General features: G+C 34.3%; 3 protein-coding genes, 1 long non-coding RNA gene and 2 pseudogenes across 4 annotated transcripts; all 6 read left to right on the forward strand.

Annotated features, from left to right (window-relative positions):
* LOC104752138 (serine/threonine-protein phosphatase 7 long form homolog) lies at nt 31-2,119 on the forward strand. Its single transcript, XM_010474206.2, has 5 exons — nt 31-214; nt 312-968; nt 1,057-1,206; nt 1,290-1,676; nt 1,766-2,119. Exons 1-5 carry the CDS (start codon nt 131-133, stop codon nt 2,000-2,002), a joined length of 1,515 nt encoding a protein of 504 aa, XP_010472508.1. The 5' UTR covers nt 31-130; the 3' UTR covers nt 2,003-2,119.
* Nucleotides 2,863-3,811, forward strand: LOC104752139 (glycine-rich RNA-binding protein GRP1A-like). Its single transcript, XM_010474207.1, has 2 exons — nt 2,863-3,065; nt 3,277-3,811. The coding sequence occupies exons 1-2, from the start codon at nt 2,952-2,954 to the stop codon at nt 3,682-3,684; spliced, it is 522 nt and encodes a 173-aa protein (XP_010472509.1). The 5' UTR covers nt 2,863-2,951; the 3' UTR covers nt 3,685-3,811.
* On the forward strand, nt 11,610-14,882 carry LOC104753979 (annotated as a pseudogene).
* On the forward strand, nt 16,096-20,177 carry LOC104753980 (annotated as a pseudogene).
* LOC104752140 lies at nt 19,019-19,948 on the forward strand. Its single transcript, XR_761898.2, has 3 exons — nt 19,019-19,062; nt 19,357-19,477; nt 19,873-19,948. It is a non-coding gene; the product is annotated as an uncharacterized LOC104752140 (long non-coding RNA).
* Nucleotides 21,916-25,749, forward strand: LOC104753981 (protein CHROMATIN REMODELING 35-like). Its single transcript, XM_019237838.1, has 8 exons — nt 21,916-21,949; nt 22,672-22,865; nt 22,998-23,243; nt 23,325-23,446; nt 23,519-23,611; nt 23,884-23,935; nt 24,025-24,307; nt 24,398-25,749. Exons 1-8 carry the CDS (start codon nt 21,916-21,918, stop codon nt 25,747-25,749), a joined length of 2,376 nt encoding a protein of 791 aa, XP_019093383.1.

Raw genomic sequence — 27,286 nt, forward strand, 5'->3', positions numbered from 1 at the left:
TAGGGTACTCCTTAATTAGAGGTTAGTTCAGTTGTTGAGAAATTGGATTCGTGTCTTTGAGAAAATTCACAAATTTGTTTACGCATTCGTTCGTAGTTTTGTGTCTGAATTTGTGAGTTTAGGATTCGCCATGGACATCGATGTCGGACCAGTTGATCCATCTGTCCTCTACGAACAAGATCTCCATGTTTCTTCTGCTATTTGGGAAGGACAGGTTTGGCTTCTTTTTTTTTCCCTCATTCCCTTTTCTTCTTCCTCAAAATTTCAAATTTTGAATTTAGGGTTCATCTTAATCTCCCATCTTTCCTTAGGAACGAGGTCTTCTTCGTTGTCAAGAACACACTTCATTACTTCATCAATGGAAACTCACTGACGAACAAATCAAACTCGTGGACAAAGCTGGTTTCGGATTCTTCCGCAAAATCGGTCCAATGAGTCTAAACAATTCACTAATCTCTGCACTCGTTGAGCGTTGGAGAAGAGAAACCAATACTTTTCACCTTCCTTTAGGAGAAATGACTATAACCTTAGATGAAGTTGCTTTAGTACTTGGACTTGAGATTGATGGAGATCCAATTGTTGGTTCTAAAGTAGGAGACGAGGTTGCTATGGATATGTGTGGTAGACTCTTAGGGAAGTTACCATCTGCTGCTAACAAAGAAGTTAATTGTTCGAGGGTTAAGCTTAATTGGCTTAAAAGAACTTTCTCTGAGTGCCCTGAAGATGCTTCTTTCGATGTAGTTAAATGTCATACTCGAGCTTATCTCTTGTATCTTATTGGTAGTACCATTTTTGCTACCACTGATGGTGATAAAGTCTCTGTTAAGTATTTGCCTTTGTTTGAGGATTTTGATCAAGCTGGCAGATATGCTTGGGGAGCTGCTGCATTGGCTTGTCTTTACAGAGCGCTTGGTAATGCTTCCCTTAAGTCTCAGAGCAACATTTGTGGCTGCTTGACATTGCTACAGGTTGGCTGCTATGTGTTTCGTTTTGTGTCCATTTGAGATTTCAATATCTTTAGGAAAAGTAACATATTATTGTCTTATGTATGTATAGTGTTGGAGTTATTTTCATCTGAATATCGGTAGACCAGAGAAATCCGAAGCGTGTTTTCCTCTTGCTCTTCTGTGGAAAGGTAAAGGGAGCAGATCCAAAACCGACCTATCTGAGTACCGCAGAGAAGTAGACGATCTTGACCCAAGCAAGGTAAACCCCTTCAGCCTTCACTTCATCCTTAAGAATTTGTTTATGTCTCTTCTCATGTTAATCGTTTGGTTGTGAAAATGCAGATCACTTGGTGCCCATATGAAAGATTTGAGAACTTGATCCCACCACAGATTAAAGCCAAGCTGATCCTAGGGAGATCAAAAACGACTCTTGTATGTTTCGAGAAAATAGAGCTACATTTTCCAGATAGGTGTCTGAGGCAGTTTGGGAAACGCCAGCCGATACCTCAGAAAGTGAAACGTCGTGACAGAAAGAACAGGCGAGTCGATGACTTGGACACGTCAATGAGTCTAGCATGCGAGGAATGGACTGAACGTGGGGATCACATCATGGACAGTCCTGGAGGCAGCAATGTGGTCGATGATGGAGCGTACATGGAATGGTACGCTCGGATTAGTATCACCAAACTTTATCGAGAAGCGTTTCTCGAGTCCCAAGTCATGAATATGGTAAATAAAAAGGATGAATATTTATCATGTGGTTAGACGTTTTATAATTGAAACCCCGCAAATTGATTTACATTGGTTTATTTGTGTAGATTGCTTGCATGAGGGAATTTGAGGAAGCTGCTTCAGGGATTTCGATGGAGAGATTGTCTCCGGTCGAGAGGGAAGTGATGGAGAGTGTGAAGGATACATTCTCTAATAACTTGACGTTTGGAGGATGGCAAGAAGTGGCTGTTAATAGTGGTTATGGGAAGCGGAGGCGTCGGAATGAACAAACACCAACGAGTGGTAATGATATTTCATCTCTTCTGCTTCAAAAGGACACATGAAATCTTTTTTTTATGTATTAGATTTATTTTTCATCTATGAAACGTTGCAGTGTTTATGTATACTGTATATAGTATTGGCTATTTGGTTAGAAGGTGCAACAACATAACTTCAGTTAAGTAACAATGTGTTTTTAACTCTGATACACAAACTCTGAATTTCGGCCAATGGCACGTAGAACAAGATGCAAAGGAATGGTTAGGTTCAAAGGACTACATCAACAATTTATCTCATTGACATTTGACATGGTACAGTTCCAACAAATTGAAGACCCCAGAATATTGGGTCAAATCTATATTAACGATGGCTAGATGTCAATGGCACTATCCCCTCCAAAGCTGAATGGATCATACGAAATGGAAATGGTACCTATCTTGGTTCAGGTCAAGCTTGAGAGAAAACAATGAATCCTGTTGAAAGCAAATTTTAAGCTCTCATGATTCCAATGCAACAAAGGTCTGATTTGAAGGAGACAATAAATAATAAGTGGTAATTTGTTCTTAAATATATTGGATTAACTTTATAAACCATCCCTCATCGATTAAAGAAAAAAAAACAAATCCGACGTGCAAGAAAGTACAAATCTTGTTGTTGTATATTTTAATGATGCTGTCTTTTCCAGTTCTAAGATCGAAACACATGTCCTTAGTGAGAGTCCCCCACCCCACACCATCAGATCAGCGCAAGATTTTAATTTCGCATTCTTGTTGTGACGTGGACCAAGTCATGAATGAACCGTTGCATCCAAGAGTGTGTTTGTTTGGTAACAGATTTGTGTTATCACTATAACCAAACACACATGCCTAAGCACCGAGTCAACGAACGAACCATGGTTTCACGGGCTTATCTATATAGAAACGTCTTCTCTTGGCTTGGGCTTCGGACATAGTCATCATCATCTATTCCATCTTTCTCGTAATTCCCGAAAAAAAAATCAAGAATCATAAGGATATGGCTTCTGCGGAGAGCGAGTACAGGTGCTTTGTCGGAGGCTTAGCTTGGGCCACCGACGAACAGTCTCTGGGGAGGAGTTTCAGCCAGTTTGGAGAAGTTCTCGACTCCAAGGTCCGTTAAGACGACCCGGATCCGAAATTCTGACCCGAATCCGTGTGACTCTGTTTTCTCTATCTCTTTGTTACTCTGTTACTATGTTACTTTCTCTGTTACTTAACCTCAATCGGTACGTTCATCATCGAAACGATCGTCCGATTTTGTTGTCTTTTTATAATATCTGTTTCTTGTTTCTGTGATTTAACTCAGACGTTTTCTGGATCAGATCATCATTGATCGTGAGAGTGGGAGGTCTAAAGGGTTCGGATTCGTGACTTTTAAAGATGAGGATTCGATGAGGACTGCGATCGAGAGAATGAATGGTCAAGAACTTGATGGTCGTAGCATCACTGTTAACGAGGCTCAGGCTCGTGGTTCTGGTGGTAGTCGCGGTGGTAACGGCGGTGGATATAACCGTGGAGGAGGTGGTGGTTATGGAGGATCTGGTGGCGGTGGTTATGGAGGGGGTGGTGGCTACGGAGGTAGACGTGATCAAGGTGGTTATAGTCGTGGCGGATACGGTGGTGGTGGTTATGGAGGTGATCGTCGTGACGGTGGTTACGGTGGTGGAGGTTATGGTGACGGAGGTTACGGTGGTCAGGGACGATCTGACGGAGGAAGCTGGAGAACTTGAGCTTTGTGTCTTTCACTCTTTTGTTGTTTACTTTTGGTTCTGGATTTGGTCTTTGTTTATTTGGTTTCTCATGTTTAGTTTCATACATAAAAACAAAATAAAAGGTTGATGCTTTTGGTTTTTCCCACGTTCAAAGAGTTAGGTTGCAGATTGAATCAATTCAAAGTTAGGGTCCTATGACTGTTCTTTAAGAATTGGTAAGAAAGTTAGGGTCCCTTTTCACACACATATAAACATATATATATATATATTATGTGTAATTTACATATTTCTTGAAAATTTATATTTGATATAAAGTTTTGAATCCGGTTTAATCGGGGCAAACTAGATTGAAACTCATACATGTTATTGTAAGACATAATTATTGTATTGGTAAGTATGTAAAAAGTAAATTATAACGTAATTAGATATTTGCTGACGTTGTCAATGATTCCACATATCCAACAAACATGACCATAACTTTACTTCCATATCCACGAATGCTCACAATTTTTCAGTATTTCTCCACTTGTTTACAAAAAGAAAAGTCACAGAAATCATTAGTATCAATCTCAACTTTGCGTTTTAACTAAACCACTCTTGTCAATGACAACTAATTGTAAACCTGAAATGTGTTTGAAACTGGTTCATTTTGTCGTCAAACAGTTTCATTCAGGTCGAAATCAGTAAGAATAAAACAAAGGAAAAGCCATCTTCGATCTGAATGAAACTGTTTGGCGACAAGATGAATCAGTTTCAAACACATTTGAGGTTTACCATTCGTTGTTATTGACAAGAGTTATTTAGTTAAAAGACAAGGTTAAGATTAATATTAATGATTTTTGTGACCTTTTCTTTTTGTGGACAAGTGGAGAAATACTAAAAAATTGTGAGCATTCGTGGATATGGAAGCAAGGTTCTGGTCATGTTTGTTGGATATGTGGAAGTGGAAATTTGGAATCATTGACAAGGTGAGCAAATATCTAATTACGTTATAATTTACTTTTTACATACTTACCAATACAATAATTATGTCTTACAATATATCTATATTTGAGTTTCAATCTAGTTTGCCCAGATTAAACCGGATTCAAAACTTTATATCAAATATAAATTTAAAAGAAATATGTAAATTACACATAACTAATATATATATACGTTAATATGTGTGTGAAACATAAGGGACCCTAACTTTCTTACCAATTCTTAAGGGACCCTAACTCTGACCTTTCTTACATCCTATGACTGTTCGTAGAAAATAGAGCCGGCTCTTAAGTTTACGAAGACCACAAGTAAATGAACAAAATGGACTGCTCTTGCATATTTTTATTATAAAAAAATAAACAAAAAAATGCCAAAACAAATTAGATGTTAAACAAAAAATTATTAGTTATTAGTTTATTACGAAAGTTCAAAGACATTGCACTCTCATTAAACAAGATCGAACCACTGCACTAAAGATTTTTTTTTTCTGAAATTAATATAGGACCCGAAATTGTCTATATTATTTAACACCGCAAACAAATGTTTCATAGACTTGTTCCATTGGTTTGCTTTGCATGAAAACATCATTGGTAACAAATCAGACAAGAAAATATCATTGGTGCACGGTTTAGCGAACATGAAGCACGTCAATCACTGGAGTTTGTAGAATTGAAAAAGTTCAGTAGGGTTGTCAAATCGAAAAAGGGTGTTTCACAATGGAAAAGTGAATAGTATTGGATACAATATTACATGATAAACAATATTTTTTAATTACACTGGAAAAGAGAAGATAATAAAATACAGATACATCTCTCACACTCACACTGTTCCATTATACAATATACAATGATAAGATAATTTTATGAAGAAAATATACAGAGTACTAAAGAATGTGTGAGAACGTATTGTATATGTATCTTATGGTGGTACATTACAAAATTTACAAGTGTATAGGAAGTGATTAATGAATTTCTTGTAGTGTTGGAATATAAATGGGATGACTTATGTGCTAGTTGGTACCACAAAATACTTCTCATTCATAAAAGTACATAATTTTAATAAATCGATAATGATTTTCAAAGGTTTCCTCTAATCATCAAAAAGAAAATCTTAAAATTCGTTAGAGGTTTCACAGTTTCGACATCACATTTTAGATTTTTTTTTTCATTTCCTCCCATAAGTTTGTTGTCCTTAATAAACTCATGCAAGACATCATTAATGATGTTGAACATCTCTCTTATATTGTTTTTGTTAATATCCCTATGATTCAAAGATTTTGTAGCCTCTTAAATACGAACAACAACTTGAAAACTCTTATAACTTCTTTTGTTCATTTATCGAAGAAGACAAACATTTAAGAGAATGTCTTTAATCTTCCGAAACTTTTGTACCAATGTTATCGATTTATCGTATAAAATGCTTATAAAAGTTGCTTGATGCCCAAGAAGAAAAAATTCTGGCTTGTGTTCTACTGCTTCATAACTTAATTGCTAGGATCATGTAACTATTTTTGCTGAGTAGAAATTGAGCAATAGAATGGCATTGACCTTAAATCCATCAAACACTTAAAAAGAAACAAAATAAGTTCAATATCTATTTGAAATCACCAATAGAAGTTTATTATTATGGTTCCTCACACGGTATCCTTAAATGAAATTGACAATGAAGCACATCTTTTAAAATTTTAGAACTTGAGTTATTGAAAACAATCATTTAGGGGTATATTGTCCCAATTAGAATTCAACAGTTAAGCCCATCCCTTATGTTATTTTGGTATAGTGTCCTAGTAAATAAAATCTTATGCGGCATCTTGATACATGTAAAAACTTTAATAAAACTCATAATTTTATTCCTCGAATCAGTCTTTCTGTTGAAAATTAACAAGTCAATGAATGTTTAAGTCATTAAGATAACCTCCCTACAAAAATATGAAGCTTTCGTACTCCTGTTATCAAAGAAATTGTTGGAGAATTGCTTAGGTGCCTAAAAAATAATACTTTGGTTTTAAAATGTATTGTTTTAAACCTCTAATTGTTGAGATCGAGTATAAGTCAAGCAAATTGACGTTATTGAACTTCAACTGAACAAATTATTTTTTCTAAAGTTTAAACATCCAGTTTGGAAACACCAATATAAACTTTACTTTTAAGATGCTTTGTAAGGTAAACCTAAGTTGACATGCAATTAAGCACATTTTTTTAAATATCAGAACTTAAGTTAGAAAGCAACCATTTATACAAACCAAATTGTTACATTGATAGTTGATTATTTTGATATGATGAGATTTCTAGAACTTAATGAAAAAGATAAAGATAAATGTAAATTTGGATTAGATAGAGTTACTTCAATGATGTAAAGGTGACAGTTCCTAAATATGAGTAACTTGCATTTCCTTTTCCTCAGGGAGTCTAAAATTTGTATCATTGGAATTACTTGATCTGAATTCACATTTTCCCTCATCCTTTGCACAAAACTATTATGAAATCTCATCATGTTGAGATACTCAATTTTCTATGCAAGAACTTGGCTCTCGAAACTCTGCATTCAAGCTCATATATCTATAAAAGCATTCTTGAAGATCAAATTAATGGTGTATCTTAAAAAACAACTAAATACTAATCATCTATTTGTGCTTCCAAAATGGATGTTAATTAACTTTTGTAAATTTTTTTTTGTTGAATTGAAGGTCCATGACATCATGTTGTTTGAGATCTACTCGGCCAATGCTAATACCCGATCTAAACTATTATAAGTTTTAATGCAATAGATTTTAAACCAAAGCATTATCTTCCTAGGCGCCAAACAATTTTCCAACATCGTCTTAGATAACAGTGGCACAGAAGCTTCATATGTTTGTAGGGGCATCACTCTTAAACATTCTTATCTTCAAAAGAAAAACTAATCCAAAGAACGAGATGATGAGTTTTATGTATCAAGACGCCAAATAAGATTTTACTCGCTGGGACACTATAACAAAACAACAAAAAGAAAGTTCTCAACATTCTTAATGTTGTTTTACTGAGTTTATAAAGTGCAACCAGAATAGAAAAAAAAATAAGAAAGTTTTGTGAATGTATTAATGATGATACAAGAGAGATTACTTTAATGAAGTAAGAACACTAACAAGTTTAACTATAATAAAAAAAGAAGAGTTTTTTCTTGAAGCCTGAGGTTGATGGTCGTTATAGTGGGAGACTGAAAGAAACTTCGATGGAAAGTGTTTCAAAACCTAGTCTAAGCTGAGAAAGAAGAAGATTGACGAAGTAATAGGGTTTATACAAATATGGATTCTTGAGCTGATTTTAAAGAGTTTATACAAGTGTCTTTGCTACAACAATATCTAATATATAATTTTTAAAACTTTCGTGATTCATTTTTTTTGTGGCATCCATCAGATCGCTCTTGTTGATGCGACAAGGATTATTATGTTCGACGTTATCACTAATCCTTTTATAACTCAACATGTCATATAACTGACTTATAAACTTATAGTAGAGAAAGAAAAAAATACCAATTTCTTTTGATATGTGAAATTCAAGACTCCACCTTTATGAATAAAAGAAGAAAAAAAAAACTTACTTGGTCAAATATACTATAGATCTTTTGTGAAAGACATGAATTGGCGACAAAAAAAAAAGAAGAAGAGATGAACTTATAAAAAGTTAAGTTGATTGATAAGTTGCATCAGTTTCTGGTGAGTATTTGAAGCAACTGTTTATCAAAGGTAGTGATGTTTGATTGATTTGCAATTCATTAGCTTAATCAAGTTATTTAGTTTAAAGAATATATAATCGTTCATACTCTAATAAAAAATAACTCAAATTACGATAGAAAAATCAACAATTAAAACTAACCTTTAGTGTGTGACATCGATTTTACCCATCATCCGAGAAGATATAGGATAGTAATCATCAGACGTTTTCTGACGACAGAACCAACTTTGTTTCCCGTAAATCCAAATTTCAGAATCTATCTCTCTAACGACCGGAATTCAATCTTTGTTTCCAGATCGTTTACATATCTTTTCTATCTCGGTTTCTCAATTCTTTTTTTGGGAGCAATGCGACAACCCTTAATGCGCCGATGAGAGAACTCCTCGATGCGGTTTTGACAGAGAGAAAATGACTTGTTTTTAGTTGTTATCTATATCGTATATGATGTGTTTATATAAAAGAAAATAAAGAAAACAAAAAAAAATAAATTACAGGATAAGGCTAATTTTTTAAAAAAAATTGAGGAAATACACCATTTTCGAATATCGGGTTTATATTTTTAGGTTTAATTTATTCATTTTTGGGGTTTATTAAAGTATTAGGCTATAAAGTTAAATAATTATGATTTAGGGGGTTTAGTTTTAGATTATTTAAATATATCTTTATGACTCTTTTTGTCAACAATTTTTTTAAACTGACTCAAAAGTGTTATTTGTTATTATTATTATTTTTTATACTCAAAATTGTTATTTAGTCAACTAATTTTAATACAAATACAAACTTAGCTATTTAGTTAGTACCAATAAAGAAAACATTGTTACAATTCATTGTAGTCAACAAATTACAATAGGAATTATTCTGGCTGTTCTTTTTCTTGACTTGACTATTCTTTAAAGTGATAATAAGTAAAAATATAGATTTACCACAATTTAATTGTTTTCACTTCTAACACATATAAGCTTACTAGGAAAAACACTAAGAAAGATTTTTTTTACTAGTAAAAGTACTTTTATATACACTTATAATAGAATATTTTTTCTTATATATTAATTATTAAAACCGTAGTTATAAAATTATTTGTAAATTTTTTAATTTTGGAATATAACTTTTGTGATAGTTATAAGTTTATAACATTATAAAAGAAAAAGTTTTAGTAAATCATATGCTTAGATAGCTCAGTTCCATATAATGCATGTGTTCAAAATGGAGAGAGGAGGGTACACGAAAATTTTAATAAAATATGGCTTGTTGTTGTAACATATAATTTTGCCAAAGCGAATTCGTAATCAATTTTAAAATTTGTATGGTAAAACCTTAAAAGTACTGGACAACAATAGCTTTATAATTCATTAATTCCTTATTACTTTTTTTTGCACGTTATAAACTACATATGACATTGCCAAATAATTACAACATGTATCGGCTGTTTTCAAAAATATATAGTTGTAAATAATGTCTGTTTGTGATATGCGTTACATTTTGTAACTTCCAGTACACTTCTTGTTTTTTTTCTTTTGTATAAAACTATTTTGTATGCCAGCTACTTACAACATGCATTTGACGTTTCAAAAGAAGATAAGAGTTACATTTACATTTTGTCTTCATATATTCTCAATTTGTGATAAGCGTTACATTTTGTCTTCATATATTGTTTATGCCAGCTAATTGTAACATGCATTGGCTGATTTAAGAAAAAGATAAAATTGTAAGTAAATGTCTATTTTTGATAAGCGTTACATTTTGTCTTCACTTCTTTTCTTCTAACTTCCAAGTCTAGACACATTTTTTTGCTTCCCCTGTAGAAAAACTTTTCTTTCTTCGGTATATGAAAACAGACAAAATGTAAATGTAACGCCTATATTTTTATGACATATTACACTAGATACAAAATCTGTTACAATTTAATATTTACTTTTGTATTATGTGTGTGTCCAAAATGAATATAAGTAAACCCAAATTCAATTTTTCTGTTTATTACAAACACTTTCCTAGTTTAATATATGAAAATCAAAATAGCCGCAAAAATTTGATCTAAATTTTGAGAAATCGTTATTAATATTTTTTTTGATGCATAAACAAATAATATAAAACTGATGTAAATTTAAAAAGAACGTTATTTAAAAAAATCTTCATTAAATTGGAAATTATAAAATAAGTAAGAATTTCAATAAGTTTAAATCTCCATTTGTGATAAGCGTTACATTTTGTCTTCATAAATTTTTTATTCCAGCTAATTGGAACATGCATTGGATGTTTAAAGAAAATAAATAAATAATTGCAAGTAAAAAAAATTTAGTTGTGATAAGAGTTACATTTTGTTTTCACTTCTTTTCTTCTAACTTCCAAGTCAATATAGTCATTTCAGTTTATTATTAATTTAATACACTCTATATAAAATCTTTTACAATTTAATATTCCTTCTGTCATTTTAACACATTTCACCCTTTGTGCACATTTCAAAACCAGAATTTTGGTTCATGGGCATTACAATAACTAAAAGGTTCCGGTCCGAAGTCCATACATCTCCTCAGCCCTGAGATTAAAGCAGATTCTATGGTCTTGTTCCAAGTGCCACTCGAACCAGCGCCCTCTAAGTTTTTGCTGCTGCTTGTAACTTATTAAAAGTATTAAATAGATGAAAACAGAGGTTAATCCAACGTTATGTTTGTTGCTTTTGACATTGTCTTCTTCAGCGGATTTATTTTTGGGTTCAAACTCATAGCTCCTGTCATCATATCAGACTAATAGTTGCCGCTGCATCTACATACATTGATCCGGACACCACATTCAACAATCTCGTCGAAAGTCACAGCTGAAAATTTTATAATTTTATTTTAGGTTGGACCTTTGAAAATTCAATATTTCAATCTATCACATTAGTATCTCGAACATGGATTTAAACAGAATTACGTCAAAATATCTTGATTTAAAATGCAAACTTAGTTTTAACAGTGTATATTCTGCAGTTTTATTCATAGTTGGTTGAATCTTTTATATTAACTAAAAAATAAAATTATTTAAATATAACATTTACATTTTGAATAGGAGACAGTAAAATTTATGCACGGTTCCTTACCTTATGTAAAGCATATACTATTACAAGTATAAGTAAACCTCTTGGGCTTTTCTTTCGGACCGCATATAAATTTGAATTATTTTATTTGAATCTAATGTAGTATATAAACCTAATCTATAAACTTTATTGCTTCTTCTCCAAGCATCACGAAGTAAATACCCTAAAACAAGTCAATGGCCTCGAGGAGATTGTCGAAATCTGCTGCGGCAGCGATCAAGGCACACAATCTTTTGTCAAGGCCGTCCCTCCACCTCCGTTCTGGCGCTATCTCTGCCTCGGGACACTTCAGCTTGCCTTCTTCCTCTCCCAATTCAATTATTTTCCGGCCTAACGTTAACAGCTTCTCTTCGGTCACTCAAGCCGCAGCTCATGGCCAACTGTTCCCTATTTGTTTACAATTCCCTACTCGGCGTTTTTTTTCCTCGGATACCACCACAGCTAAGGTTCGTGGTCAGTTACGTGTGGATTTTTACTTTACTGTTAGGGAGTCAAATTTGATCGTTACTACTGTTCATAAACTCAATTTCTTTTTTGGTGGTCCCTTTATTATATTATCTTCCAATCATGGTTATTATATTGGCGTTTTTCTTGTATATTTAGACTGGTAAAGATGGTGCACTGTCAAAGTATGGACATGATTTAACTGAGATGGCCTGCCAAGGTAAACTACGTCCTGTGATCAGACGGGATGATGAAATTCGGAGTTGCATCCAAATACTATGCAGGATGACAAAAAGCAATCCTGTTATCGTTGGTGAACCCGGTGTAGGCAAAACCGCTGTTGCAGAAGGGTATAACTCTCAAAATTAATGTTTCTCTACTCATACTTAGTAAATTTTACTAAGACATTTTTAACCTTGGCAGGTTAGCGCAGCGAATTGTGCGAGGGGATGTCCCTGAACCTCTATTGAATCGGAAGGTTCTTTCCTGGAAACTATTTTTAGATCCATTTTTCTCTTTATTTAAAGGGATAGACGAAAAATTTTAACATATTTTTTTTTGGCGTGGTTGCTTCATATATACATATATTGTAGCTGATATCTCTCGACATGGGTTTGTTGGTTGCTCATGTCGTATATACGGGAGACTTTGCAAAAAGGTTGATAGAAATACAGAAGGAAGTAACTGCTTCTAATGGGTATACAATCTTGTTCATTGATGACATCCACTCTCTTTTTCGTGAAGGTGCGCCCTTTCACTATTTAACCTTGTTTACTTGTCATTAGAAAAAAAACTGCATATATCCCCAGTTGAGGGTTAATGTTTTGCTTCTCTGTATATATAGCGTCTAGTCGTGTAGGCCTCTTGAAAAAAATGCTTGGAAAAGGTGAACTACGATGCATTGGTGCAACCACGCAGACTGAATACCGAAAATACATAGAGAAAGATCCAGCTCTCGAGTGTAGGTTTCAGAAAGTGTTATGTGATCAACCATCTGTCGAAAATACCATCTCGATTCTTGGTGGGTTAAGAGAGTTGTTTGAGTTTCACCATGGTGTTAAGATCTCATATGGTTCACTTGTTTCAGCAGCGGTTTTGGCAGACCGCTACATCACTGAACGTTTTCTGCCAGACAAAGGTATAATAACATATATATATATATATATTACCAGTTTTTGTTCTTGGGAATTATATATTTTGTTGGCCAAAACACATACCTCAAGACTAGTATTGTTAATTTTACTTTTTCGTTTCAGCTATTGATCTTGTTGATGAAGCTGCTGCAAAGCTGAAGATAGAGATTAGTACTTCTAAACCTACAGAAGTCGATATAATAGACAGAGATGTGATCACACTAGAGATGGAAAAGCTTTCTTTGAAAAAAAGATACTGATAAAGCTTCTAAAGAAAGGATACAGAAGATTGAGAATGATTTGACCACACTCAAGGATAAACAAAAAAAAATTAGTGAGCTAATGGAGCAAGAGAAGTCTCTAATTACCAAAATACGTTCAATTAAAGAAGAGGTAAAATCTCTAACTAATTATGCTTTGATTATATGAACATTAATGTCCTCCTAAACATATTTTATGTTTAATAGATGAATGGAGTGAACCAGGAAATTGTATCAGCTGTTTGTGATTCTGATCAAAACAGTGTTGATGATCTTAAGTATGGAACACTTCCGTCCCTCCAACCCCGGTTAGAAGATGCTGAGAAGAATCTCAAGGATTTCCGAGAGTCTAAACAGTCACTAGTCCGAGAAGAGTTGACAGATCGTGACATAGAAGCAATAGTAAGCAAGAGGACTGGTATTCCACGATCAAATCTTCAGAAATCAGAGAGAGAAAAGCTGGTCATGTTGGATCAAGTGCTCCATGAGAGAGTAGTCGGTCAAGACATTGCTGTACAGTCAGTTGCAGATGCTATCCGTTGTTCGAAAGCTGGTCTTTCTGATCCTAACCGCCCTATTGCTAGTTTTATGTTTATGGGTCCAACAGGTGTTGGTAAAACCGAGCTTGCCAAGGCTCTAGCTGGATACCTTTTCGACAACGAAAACGATATAGTGAGGATCGATATGAGTGAGTACATGGAAAAACTTTCAGTCTCACGGCTCGTTGGTTCACCACCGGGCTATGCGGGTTACGAAGAAGGTGGATTATTAACTGAAGCTGTTTGGAGGAGACCTTACTCAGTTGTTTTGTTTGATGAGATCGAGAAAGCTCACCCTGATGTCTTTAATGTCTTGCTACAACTACTAGACGATGGAAGAATAACTGATTCTCATGGGAGGACAGTAAGTTTCACAAACTGCTTTGTAATAATGACTTCTAACATAGGATCTCAACACATACTTGAGACTATTCGCAACAAAAATGAAGATAGCGAAGAAACTGTTTATGAAATGATGAAGCAACAAGTTGTGGAGTTAGCAAAAGAAACCTTTAGGCCAGAGTTCATGAATAGAATTGATGAATACATTGTTTTCCAACCCTTGGGTTCAAGAGAAATATCCAAAATCGTGGATTTGCTGGTATACTACTTTTATTTTTTTTTTTTTTTTTTTTTTTTTTTTTTTTTTTTTTGTATTTAGTTTTCACAATTTTTATTTCAATCCATATATTAGTTTGTGCATATATACTTCGTGCCCGTTGCTCTATTCGGTTTTTCTAGTTGTGCAGTTTGGCATAACTGTATTGTTAATTTGTTATTACCATTTGGTGGTGCAGATGATACGACTGAAGAAGAGGTTGGAACAGAATAAAAAAAATCTTGAGTACACAAAAGAAGCGGTGGATCTCATTTCTCAGCTTGGGTTTGACCCTATCAATGGGGCAAGACCGGTGAAGCGAATAATTGAGAAGATTGTGAAGAAGGAAATCGCCTACAAATTTTTGAAGGGACAATTTTCACAGGATGACACAATACTTATCTATGCTGACCAGTCTAACAACAAATTGGTCATCAAGAAGATGGATAATAATGCTCATGTCAAACAAAATTAGACCATTCGTGTTTTGTTCTATGTTTTTTAGATTCATGACTTTAGTGTTCTGTCTTCGTCTTCGTGCATAAGCCTTGGAATAATGTATTAAGATTAATCTATGGATCGTTTGTATTGACATTCTAGTGTTGTACTATTATAGTGCACCTTCTCTGGAATGACGCGGATCTTTCTCTTATATGGCTTCCGATATATTGAAATCTTTATTCTTGTAGTTTTCGTATTAATTCAAGATTGATACAATAACAGATTATTAAATTAACCATGACTTTTTTACAAATAACTCAAAGATTTGGTGGACACATCAATCTACTGTATAGTTTTCGTTAATTGTGTTATTATAAAGTGCACTTAACATGAAGTTCTTGCGAGATGATCGACTAAAATCAATTCTTTGAAATGTACTTCGGTGACATAACAACTGTAACATTCAAAGAAGATGTTACAGTTGTACACCAAGTTTGATATCACACTGATTTCAAATTTAACTACATTAAAAATAAAAATAAAAATAAACTATATGAATTACCAAATTTTTTATATAAAATTAACACTGACCGAAAATGATATTAATCAACCATGTTGAAAATTGTCTAGTAACTTTCCGCTTAATCGGATGTCACTTGTCTAGTTGCTAAATTGTTTACCACATCTAAAAAATAATTCTTGTCGCAAACCGATAAAATTGTTATTCATGACACATAAACTAAAATTATTTTTTCTTTATATTGAAAAGTACAAATTTCCAGTTTATTACACTATTTCTAAGATTATATAAAAAAATATATATATATACATACAAAAAATGAAATCTTCTGAGACTTCTTTTGTAAACTTTTATTTTCTGGTTTAGGCAACCAATCTTGGAGTTATTTTCTAGATTAATGTTTGGTTGAAAAAAAAAATGAAATAATTATGGTGAAAGAAATTTTGAAACAAAAGAGTAATTTAGTTAAGCATGAAGCCATGAACCCTTACTTTAGGTCAACTCTTTTTGTCCGTTTTTTAAATTATCAATTGTTTCATGTAAAATTAATTATCCCAAACAACAACAAAAATATTTTTCTAATTAACAAATTCAATTACAAAATAATTCTCTTCTATCATATAAATCTACACATAAATCTACACAGTTCTTTGCCTCTTCTCCAAGAATCCTAAAGTTAAAAAAAACAAAACAAAAAAAAAACAAAACAAAAACCTAAACCAAATCCATGGCGTTAAGGAAATTATCGAAGTCTGCTGCCTTAGGCATCAAGGCTCAATATACTTATTCAAGTCCCTCTCTCCTCCTCCGTTCTCAAGCTATCTCTGGCTCTGCTTACTTCAGCTCGCGTTCCTCTTCCAATTCATTTCTTCTCCGGCCAAATTCCTTCATCGGAAACTGCTTCATCCCTTCGTTCACTCAAGCCGAAGCTCATGGCCAACCCTTCCATATTTCTTTTCAGTTACCTTCTCCGCGCCACTTCGCAGCTTGGGTTCGTGGCCAGTTACAAGTGGCTTCTCAGTTTCTTTCAGTGTTACTGTCAAGTTTGATCCAGTTTGTTCATTATGTCGTTTTCTATATGTATAGACTAATCAAAGTGGAGCACTTGAGAAGTACGGAACTGATTTAACTGAGATGGCTAGACAAGGAAAACTCGATCCTGTCATTGGACGTAATGATGAAATTAGGCGCTGCATAGCGATATTGTGCAGGAGAACAAAGAGCAATCCTGTTATCGTTGGTGAACCTGGTGTAGGTAAAACTGCTATTGCTGAAGGGTTAAAGGCTTGCAATTATATATCCTTTTGTAATATCTCTTGAAAACTTTTACTAAGAGATTTTTTAAACCTTGTTTCTTTAGGTTGGCCCAACGAATCGTAGGCGGAGATGTACCTGAGCATCTCTTGAATCGAAAGGTTCTTTCTTGGACATTATTATATTGCTCCAGTTTACGTTTCACCTTTTCAATAATAAATGAAGAGGCAAACGAAAGATTTTTAACATTCTTGGCTTGATTACTATATAATATAATGTAGTTGGTATCTCTCGACGTGGGTTCAATTGTTGTTGGTACACAATATCGAGGTGATTTTGAGGAAAGGTTGAAAGCAGTACTAAAGGATGTAACTTCTTCCAATGGGCAGACAATTTTGTTCATTGATGAATTTCACACTCTTGTTGGTGCAGGTGCGCTTTCATTAGTATACCGTGTTTATTAGTTTTTATCTAAATGCTTTTTTGTAGAACCCAAATTAAGAGGATAATATTTAATGGTGAAATTGTTACGCTTGTGTAGGACGTACTAAAGATAGTGCAATGGAAGCGAGCAACATCTTGAAACCAATGCTTGCACGAGGTGAACTACAATGCATTGGTGCAACTACGCTGACCGAATACCGCAAATACATAGAGAGAGATCCAGCTCTGGAGCGTAGGTTTCATCAAGTGTTATGTGATCAGCCATCTGTTGAAGCTACCATCTCGATTCTTCGCGGGTTAAGAAAGCGTTACGAGTTACACCATGGTGTTAAGATATGAGATGGTTCCCTTGTTTCGGCTGCGGTTCTTGCAGACCGCTACATTACTGAACGCTTTCTGCCAGACAAAGGTACCTAACTTGCACCTTCTAGAAAAATTATTTTGTTGGCCAAGAATGCATGGCTTTGTTTCAAAAAAGTGAAAAGTTCTTTGTTTCAGCTATGGATCTTGTTGACGAAGCTGCTGCAAATCTTAAGATGGAGACCACTTCTAAACCCTCTGAACTAGATGAAATAGACAGATCCTTAATTACTCTAGAGATGGAAAAGCTTTCTTTAAAAATGGAAACTAATAAAGCTTCAAAAGAGCGGCTACAAAAGATTGAGAATGATTTGAGCACGCTCAAGGACAAACAGATCAGATTCAATGAGCAATGGCAAATTGAAAAGTCTCTTATTGCTAGAATACGTTCATTTAAAGAAGAGGTAAAATATATATATATCTTCCTTAATATGGTACAAAATACTTGACCTAATGTCCTCTAAAACATATTCAATATTGTACAGATGGATGAAGTAAACCAGGAAATTGAGTACGCTGTATGGGAATCTGATGAAAAACGTGTTGATGAACTTAAGTATGGAACACTTGTATCCCTTCAACTCCAGTTAGAAGAAGCTAAAAAGAACCTCGTGAACTCTCGAGAGTCTGAACTGTCACTAGTCGAAGAAGAGGTAACTGACCTTCACATAGCAGCGATAGTAAGCAAGTGGACTGGTATTCCACTGTCTAGTCTTCAGCAATCTGAGAGAGAAAAGCTGGTCATGTTGGAACAAATGCTCCACAAGAGAGTTATAGGTCAAGACTTGGCTGTAGCCAGTTTTATGTTATAGGTAGCAGATGCTATCCGTTGTTCGAAAGCTGGTCTTTCTGATCCTAACCGCCCAATAGCCAGTTTTATGTCATGGGTCCAACAGGTGTTGGTAAAACCGAGCTTGCCAAGGCTTTAGCTGGATATATTTTCAACAATGAAAACCCAATAGTGAGGCTAGATATGAGTGAGTACATGGAAAAACTTTCAGTCTCACGGCTCGTTGGTTCACCACCGGGCTATGCGGGTTACGAAGAAGGTGGATTATTAACTGAAGCTGTTTGGAGGAGACCTTACTCAGTTGTTTTGTTTGATGAGATCGAGAAAGCTCACCCTGATGTCTTTAATGTCTTGCTACAACTACTAGATGACGGAAGAATAACTGACTCTCATGGGAGGACAGTAAGTTTCAAAAACTGCTTTGTAATAATGACTTCTAATATAGGGTCTCAACACATACTTGAGACTAGTCGCAAAAATAATGAAGATACCAAAGAAGCTGTTTATGAAATGATGAAGCAACAAGTTGTGGAGTTAGCAAGACAAACTTTCAGGCCAGAGTTCATGAATAAAGTTGATGAATAATCGAAAATCGTGGAGTTGCAAGTAATTTACTTTTTTTACACATTTGCATGGTTTTATTTTTTTTTTTACTTTTTTTATTAGCTTTGGTTTGGCATAAAATTTTATTGGTTACCATTGGTGGTGCAGATGATACGAGTGAAGAATAGATTGGAACAGAATAAAATTAATTTTCAGTACACAAAAGAAGCGGTGGATCTCCTTGGTCAGCTTGGGTCTGTGTTTAAAAAAGCGTCGCCTAGGCGCGCCTGGGCGAGAGGCGAGGTGATTATAAGGGTGTAGCGCTTCTAGTAGACGAGGCCAGGCGGTAGACCAAAGGCGCTCGCTTCGGGACGCCTTGCCATGGAGCCCGCCTCATCTCGCTTAGCGCCTGCAATTGTAATAGGTAATATATGGTTAAACCTCAATATCTTCTCAATATTTTCTCAATATTTGCTTACTTAAAATGTTTCTAGAATGATTTTGTTGATTGCCGTGAATTTATTGCTAGAAGCCCTAAACTTTTGATGATGATGAGACGGATTTTTAGGCTTTGTGTTTAAGTTTTANAGAGGCGAGGTGATTATAAGGGTGTAGCGCCTCTAGTAGACGAGGCCAGGCGGTAGACCCAAGGCGCTCGCTTCGGGACGCCTTGCCATGGAGCCCGCCTCATCTCGCTTAGCGCCTGCAATTGTAATAGGTAATATATGGTTAAACCTCAATATCTTCTCAATATTTTCTCAATATTTGCTTACTTAAAATGTTTCTAGAATGATTTTGTTGATTGCCGTGAATTTATTGCTAGAAGCCCTAAACTTTTGATGATGATGAGACGGATTTTTAGGCTTTGTGTTTAAGTTTTAAACTTTCGTTGGATTTGCTTCTACTTTGTTTTCATTTCTCTGTTTCAGACTCATGATTGGCTTTGGCTTTGGCTTTTCCTTTGTTTTCAAATCTCTGTTATAACTATTATTGGGTTTCTCTCTTTCTCTATGTTTCAATTTCAAATGATAAGCTATTGGTTTTAGACTCAGGTTGTGCTTACATGGTAACGAATCGATAATTTATGACTAACTTTATGTCTGTTTTTTGCAGTTGCGCCTCATACACCAAATGCGTGGGGCGAATCTCGCCTAGGCGCAGGGCGCCAAACCTACCCTCTGTCGCCTCACCTCGCCTCTCGCCGTTTAAAACACAGGCTTGGGTTTGATCCCAACAATGGTGCAAGACCAGTGAAGAGAGTGATTGAGAAGATTGTGAAAAAGGAGATCGCCGTAAATGTTTTGAAAGGAGAGTTTGCAGAGGAAGACACTATTCTTCTGGAAGTTGATCACACAAATAAAAAACTGGTCATCAAGAAGCTCGAGAATAATGCTCCCATTGAAGAAATGGCAGCTTAAATTATACAAACAAAATTAAACTAACGCTGTTAGAATAAATTATAACTCGTTTTTCCTATGTTTTGTTAGACTTTATAAATTTAGTGCTCTGTCTTCTAAAACGTACAGATGATGATGTTTAAAGGAGTTTGGTCGAAAGCACATAGAACCATATCAACTTATCCGTTTGTACAAGGTGATATTTTGAGATTTTTTGCTTCAAGAATCAACTACAATAGAACCTCTATAAATTAATACTCGGTAAATTAATAATCTCTATAAATTAATACTCGGTAAATTAATAATCTCTATAAATTAATATATTTATTCGGTCCCAAGTTGGGACTACTGTAATTTTGTACATAATTCGATAATATAATAAGATAATAATTTTTTGAAAATTATTTGTAAATATATGGTTCCATCAATAATAGAAATTAATAATTATTTAAAATTATCTAAATAGAAGTGTATATATATATATATACACATTAATTTTTATTAGAGTTCATTTTTAATATTTTTACTATATAAAAATCTTTGAGTACTATCTTCAAAACATGATAATTGTTATTTTCATTTTAATTAATTTTACAAAAATATTAATTATAACGATTATATCTTATTTTAAATTTTTTTACCAAATTAGGAAAATCTCTTTAAAATTAATAATTATTAATTTATCGAGAAATTAAAACTTCTATTAATAAATTATCATTAATGTGTTATTAATTTATAGAAGTTTTACTGTACTTCAGCTAGTCAATGCAACTAAGTCGACTTTGTTATTGGGCTTCTGAATTGGCGGTTATTTGTTGTGGGCCGGGTCATTTGTTTGGGCATTCATGAGTTATCAAAAACAAAACAAAAAACTATGTCATCCATGTGCATGGAATGTGACAGTTATTTGTTAAGTGCTTAAACCATCTCCCATGGTATATTTGTTAAGTGCTTCAAATGTATTCTTCATACATGTACTGGAAAATAGCTGTCAAATCTTTTCTTGTAACTGCTAAATAAATTAAAAAAAAAAAAATTCCTTGTCAAATGTAGCTATAACTTTTCCACAATTTTCTTATTACATTAGACACAAAATAATAATAAAAATTACTATTTACTTCTTCTTTTATTTTGGGAAAATATCTACTCTCTCTTTTTGTGTTATATTTGTATCCAATTAAGAATATTTTTTTCCTTTCCTGCTTATGGATTAAATTTAGTTTTCTATAAAAATAATAATAAATAAATAAATGTAAAGCAAAAACAAATAAGAGAAAGAGTATCATAGATTTAAAACTATATGTAGTAACCAAATTATCCAATAACAAATAAGTTAGTTGTTAAGTGAATATGATAATCAAATGGTATTTCAAATGTCGAGCGCGGTTTACAAATTATAGTATTTCAAATGTTCCCGCGTAAAAAAAAAAATCACAATATCTATCGGTCGTTGTATAAGTAAATTTATAGATTGTAAAAATCTGGTAATAAAAAGTGACTTATACTAAATTTAAACATTTATATATATATATATATATATATAGATATATATATTAAAGGATTGTATTTTATGTTTTATTTTTCACTTGCTTGTGTGGACCAATCAGTAATCCTTTTTTCCCATCTTAATCCTAATTTTTGATATAAATCAGTAACTAGAGAACCACTAGTTTTACATATCATAAAGTTTTTGTCAAGAAGAAATCTCAAAAATCTGAGAAACTTTAGTTTGAGTTCTAAACCTCCATTTCGTTTCAATATGGATGGAAAGAGGAAGTCGTCACAAGAAAAAGGTATGGATCTTTGTTTTTTTTTTTGTGTGCACCGGTATAGATCTTTGTTTGTATCTATGGATTCATCATACATATTACTTGCAGTTTAGTATTGTCTGATACTCTGATTTTTGTCGGACATGTCGACTGTAGTTGTGTCTATACTATCTTTTCGAGTATATTTTCAAAAAAAAAAATAAAAAAATAAAAAAATAATGATGTCCTTTGAATTCTTTATTTTTTATTTCAGAGAGTGGTCGATGCTGTTCATCCGATTTTTTTTTTCTGTCAACAATAGTCTGAAATTTGATTAGGAGCTTATCAGATTGTTTTGTCTAGACCTGGATATTCCGGTTTGGGGTATGTATTTCGGATTTTCGAGTAATTTGATAAAATGGTTCTACACCTATTTGGGTATTTCTAGTTTTTGGGTCGGATATCGGATAGTACCCAATCAGATTCGGATATCCGATCTTAATAGATTCTAAACCTATTCATATATTTTAAAATTTTGAATATGGATTTGGATCGAATTTTTTGGATCGGGTTTCGGATATTTTGTCCATGTCTAGTTTTTGTCTGTCAACAATACTATGGATAAGAATTTCTTACATGGGAAACTTGTGTAAATATGTGGGAGGCCATTAGGATAATGATTCATTGATTGTTAAGTGATTTGTGCCATATAATTATAGTTTACAGTTTGAAAAAATGTAAATAATCACTCTATTTTATATGTTCAGACCTATGTCAAAACGACAACAAAAAGATAAACTTTGGGACACCAGAAAATCAAAAAGCCGATGGAAGCGGTTGCGATGATATTGTAGCCCATGCTTTCAACGCACCAATTGTGTGTGTTAACTTGGAAGAAAATAAGCTTAGCGGCCGAGGTGATAGCAATGATAACGGGCTAGCAAATGATTCGCGTTCAGATGTAAGTGTACATATATATCTCTATATAATAAGAAATGTGGGGATAACAAAAATATTTAATTGTTGTTATGATCTTAAATCTAACATAAGTTCCGTACTCTATTTATTTTTATGTTACTTTTCGTATGCGTAGGAAAATCAATTGGTTGAAGCTTATGTGAGAGGTGATAAAGAAACAAATATAAGTCAAGACAAAGGAAAAGCCATTTTGGACGAAGCTGTCGACGGATTAATGGACGTGCCAATCGTAGATTTGAGTTCGGAAAATGATAGACCTAATAATCGTACCATGGGAAGCTCATTTAAACATGCCATGGTTGGTGGTAGCAGCAGAGGTGGTAACAGTGGTAAAGGGCTAGACAACAATATCTGTTCAGATGTAAGTGTACATATCTCTATATATAAGAATTCTGCGGTAGTGAAAGTCTTTTGTTGCTGAATTAGTTTTTATTATGTGTAGGGAAATGAATTGGTCGAAATCCATAAGAGCAAAGACAAAAGAAAAGCCATCTTCGACCTGAATGAAACTGTTTGGCCAGAAGATGAACCATTTTCAAACATATTTGAGGTTTACCATTTGTTGTCATTGACAAGAATTGTTTAGTTAAAATTGAGATTGACACTGATGATTGTTGTGACTTTTTCTTTATGTAGACAAGTGGAGAAATACCGAAAGATTGTGAGCATTCTTGGATATGGAAGGAAGGTTTTGGTCATGTGTGTTGGATATGTGATATCATTGACAAGGTCAGTAAATATATAATTACGTCATAAAATAATATATTCTTTTTACATGATTAGGATATTTTAAAAATTAAACCAAAAGCAACCGTATTTGGATCTAAGTTCAATCTAGTTTGACTGGATCAAACCGGATTCATAAAGTTTTATCATATATAAAATTAAAAATAAATATATTTTACGTAATTAATATAAAAAATATATGAAACGTAATAATTTGTATAGTTTTATCACCCAGTTCACGAGTTTTTGAATGTTTTTTCTTATGGTTCAAAAAGCTATTTGGTTTTAGAAAAATCACCAATTGAGTTAGCAGTCAAGGCTCTGACTGTAAGCTCAATGCACATTAAAAAAAAAAAAACTGTTTGATTAGATATTGCTTATTGACTATTATTCAATATAATTTGTTATACGATCAGGGTCATCCGGTGCCACCCGGGTTTGGATCGAATAACTCCAGAGATGTTAACCCGGCGGGTTTAGGAACTGGCATTTACCCTCACCCGTTGCACCAAAGTTGTATGGATCTTCGTCACATCGAGATGTTCAACTTTTTATGCAACAATTTGGCTGTGGAAAACCCAAATGGATGCATTCTAGCTCAAGCTCCTGTTTCTGAAAAGACATTCTTGCTTGTCAATTTCATCTCTGGTTACCTTGCGAAGCATCCAGATAGTAAAATTCTCTTCGTGCTTCCCAAGTCGATGTTTGATTTTTGGAAGAGCGAGTTTGAAGAAATGAAGGTAACTGACGTAATGCTGCTAGACTTCTGCTCGGCCAAGGCGAATACCAGGTCTCAGCAACTAGGGGTTTTAAACCGGTGGATGATGAGTAACCGGAGTATTATCTTCTTATGCGGCAAGCAGTTTTCCAATATCGTGTTTAAGAGCAGTAGTGGTGTTGAAGTAGAAGCTTCAAATGAATGTAGGAGTATTCTCGTAAATGTTCCTTCACTGGTCATCTTTGACAGAGGAACTGATCCCAAGAACGAGATGATGGGCGTTCTTAGGGATGTTGCTCGTATCAAAACGCCAAAAAAGGTTCTACTCACTAGCACGTTATACCATACCAACATAAAGGAGGTTTTCAACATTCTTGATGTTGCTTTCCCTGAGTTCCTGACACATAACCAAGCTGGGAAACAAGTCTCAAAATTCTTGAAGGTTGAATCTTACACTCATGATCAACCTTTAATGGATTTGGAAGAAGCTTTGCTTAGTCAAGATTCTGATCATGGAGACAAGATTGGTTACTTAACCGAACTAAGGATGTTGACTAACAAGATCATCTACAATCACAATGGAGAGTTCCTTCATGAAGACCCGGGATTGATGGACTTCACGGTGGTCTTAAAACCAACATTAAGCCAAAAGTCAGCATGGGAGGTTGAAAAGAAATCCAAAACCAAGGGTTTCAAAACATGCTCTAACTTGAGTTCAGTCACGCTTCACCCGGTGCTAAGTGCTTTCTCAGATCGTGCTAAGGGTCTTCCCGCCCCTAACAAAGATGAGATGGATGAGATTATCAAGTCAATCGACGAAACAGATGGCGTAAAAACCAAATTCTTCTTGGGTTTGGTGAAGTTATGCGACTATACAAATGAGAAGATTATTGTCGTGAGCCAATATGTCATCCCATTGATATTTCTCCAGAGGCTTGTGGCTAAGATTAAAGGCTGGGAAGATGGCAAAGAAACCTTCATGATTAAAGGTGACACCAGCCATTCTGCTCGTGAAATGTCAATTAATCAGTTCAACAACTCGTATGATGCGAAGATCTTCTTTTTATCAATCAAAGCATGTAATGAGCAGATGGCTCTTACTGGTGCAACAAGGGTTTTAATGCTCGACGTCATCTCCAACCCTTGTATTGCTCGACAAGCCATAGAGCTGACGTATCGTCGAGGACAGCTAAAGAAAGTTTATTCCTACAGGCTGGTGGCTGCGGACACATCAGAAGAAGACGAAGAGATCATCGCAGCTCGGAAAGAGATCATTTCTGGAATATGGTTTGATGGCAAGTCTTATCCCGTTGATGGCAAATTTTGTATTCCGACCATCGATGGAAACTACAGCAATGACTACCTCCTTGGAGCTTCGTATATGAGGGACGACATCAAAACCATATACAAAAGGTTGGTTTAGGGTTTAAGTTTATGATTTATTGTTAATTCGGGTTGGGTTTTTTTTTGTCTATTTGGATGTTCTTAACCAAAAATATTATGTGTTTGCTATTATTCGTTTCCAGGTAAAATAAGAGGCGAGCTCGCATGAAACTGATACAAGTCAAGTCAACAATGACTCTTTTATTTCTGTTTTTTTCTCTCTCTGCGACTGCGTTGGCTTTTTGCTCTGTTTCTTACTTTCTTTCTCAATCGCCCCTATGACTCTTTTTATTTATATGGATTTTATTTTGTTTTGAAACAGAAAAACGGTTGTTATAATAATTCTGGATTGTCGATTTATGTGTGAAAAAACCATATTCATTCTGTCTTTTGTTAATCCAATTTTAAAACTTTTGGCACAAAATATATTAAAACTGATGATATATGCATTATCTTTTGTGATTGACAACTTACTTTCTCAATCAAATTAGCATTTTACATGATATTTTAGTATCAGAGAAAAATTATAATTGAAATATTCTTTTTTTTTTTTTTTTCTTTGCTCTTACGATTAATTGGAAAAGTTACAAAAATGAATTCTTCTTTATGTTTCTGAAAATTTTTTTTTTAAAATATAGGTTTCTGATATATTCTTCTATTTCATTTTAAACTTTCTATTTCTCTACTAGACAAACGTTTCCTTTTTAACAAATGTACGAATATTTATTACACACTCGTTTGCTTTTGCTTCTTCACCAAACACTAATTTGCTTCTTCTCCAAGCATTCCTAAAACATCCTCTTTTAAAACACTAAACCAAGCTCCTCCTTGGTCAATTCATCTTCACATGGCGTCCAGAAGATTGTCGAAGTCTGTTTCTGCAGCCATCAAAGCACACAATGCTTTTTCTAGACCTCTCCTTCCACGTTATCGCGCTATCTCTGCCTGTGCTCAATTCAGCTCGCGTTCCTCTCCCAATTCCTTTTTCTCCCGGCCAAATTCCTTCATTGGAGTTCCTGGAGACGGTATAACTTCGGTCACTCAAGCCGCTTTTCGTGGCCAACTGTTACCTCTTTCTCTCCAGTTCCCTTCTCTGCGCCGCTTCTCTGATAAATCAGATCAGGTTCCTTGTCCATTTTAATTCATTAGAAAAGGGTGGTTATTATATGTAATAAGGTGATATTTTTTTCTTTCTATATGTAGAGTAATGATGAAAAGGAAGCACTTGTAACGTACGGAAATGATATAACAGAGATGGCTAAACAAGGAAAACTCCCTCCTCTCATTGGACGTGATGATGAAATAAACCGTTGCATTCAAATACTTTGTAGGATGACAAAAAGCAATCCTGTTATCATTGGTGAACCCGGTGTAGGCAAAACCGCTATTGCAGAAGGGTAAGGCTTTGTACTTATATCTATCCCTTAAACTTATGATTGTATGTACTGAGAGATGTTAACCTTTTTCAGGTTAGCCCAGCGAATTGTAAAAGGAGATGTCCCTCAACCACTCTTGAATCATAAGGTTAATCACTTTTTTTTTGGGTTTTTTTTTTTTTTTTACCTTTTCTCCTCAAA

The sequence above is a fragment of the Camelina sativa genome, chromosome 16, assembly GCF_000633955.1.
Source record: "Camelina sativa cultivar DH55 chromosome 16, Cs, whole genome shotgun sequence".
Taxonomy (NCBI): domain Eukaryota; kingdom Viridiplantae; phylum Streptophyta; class Magnoliopsida; order Brassicales; family Brassicaceae; genus Camelina; species Camelina sativa.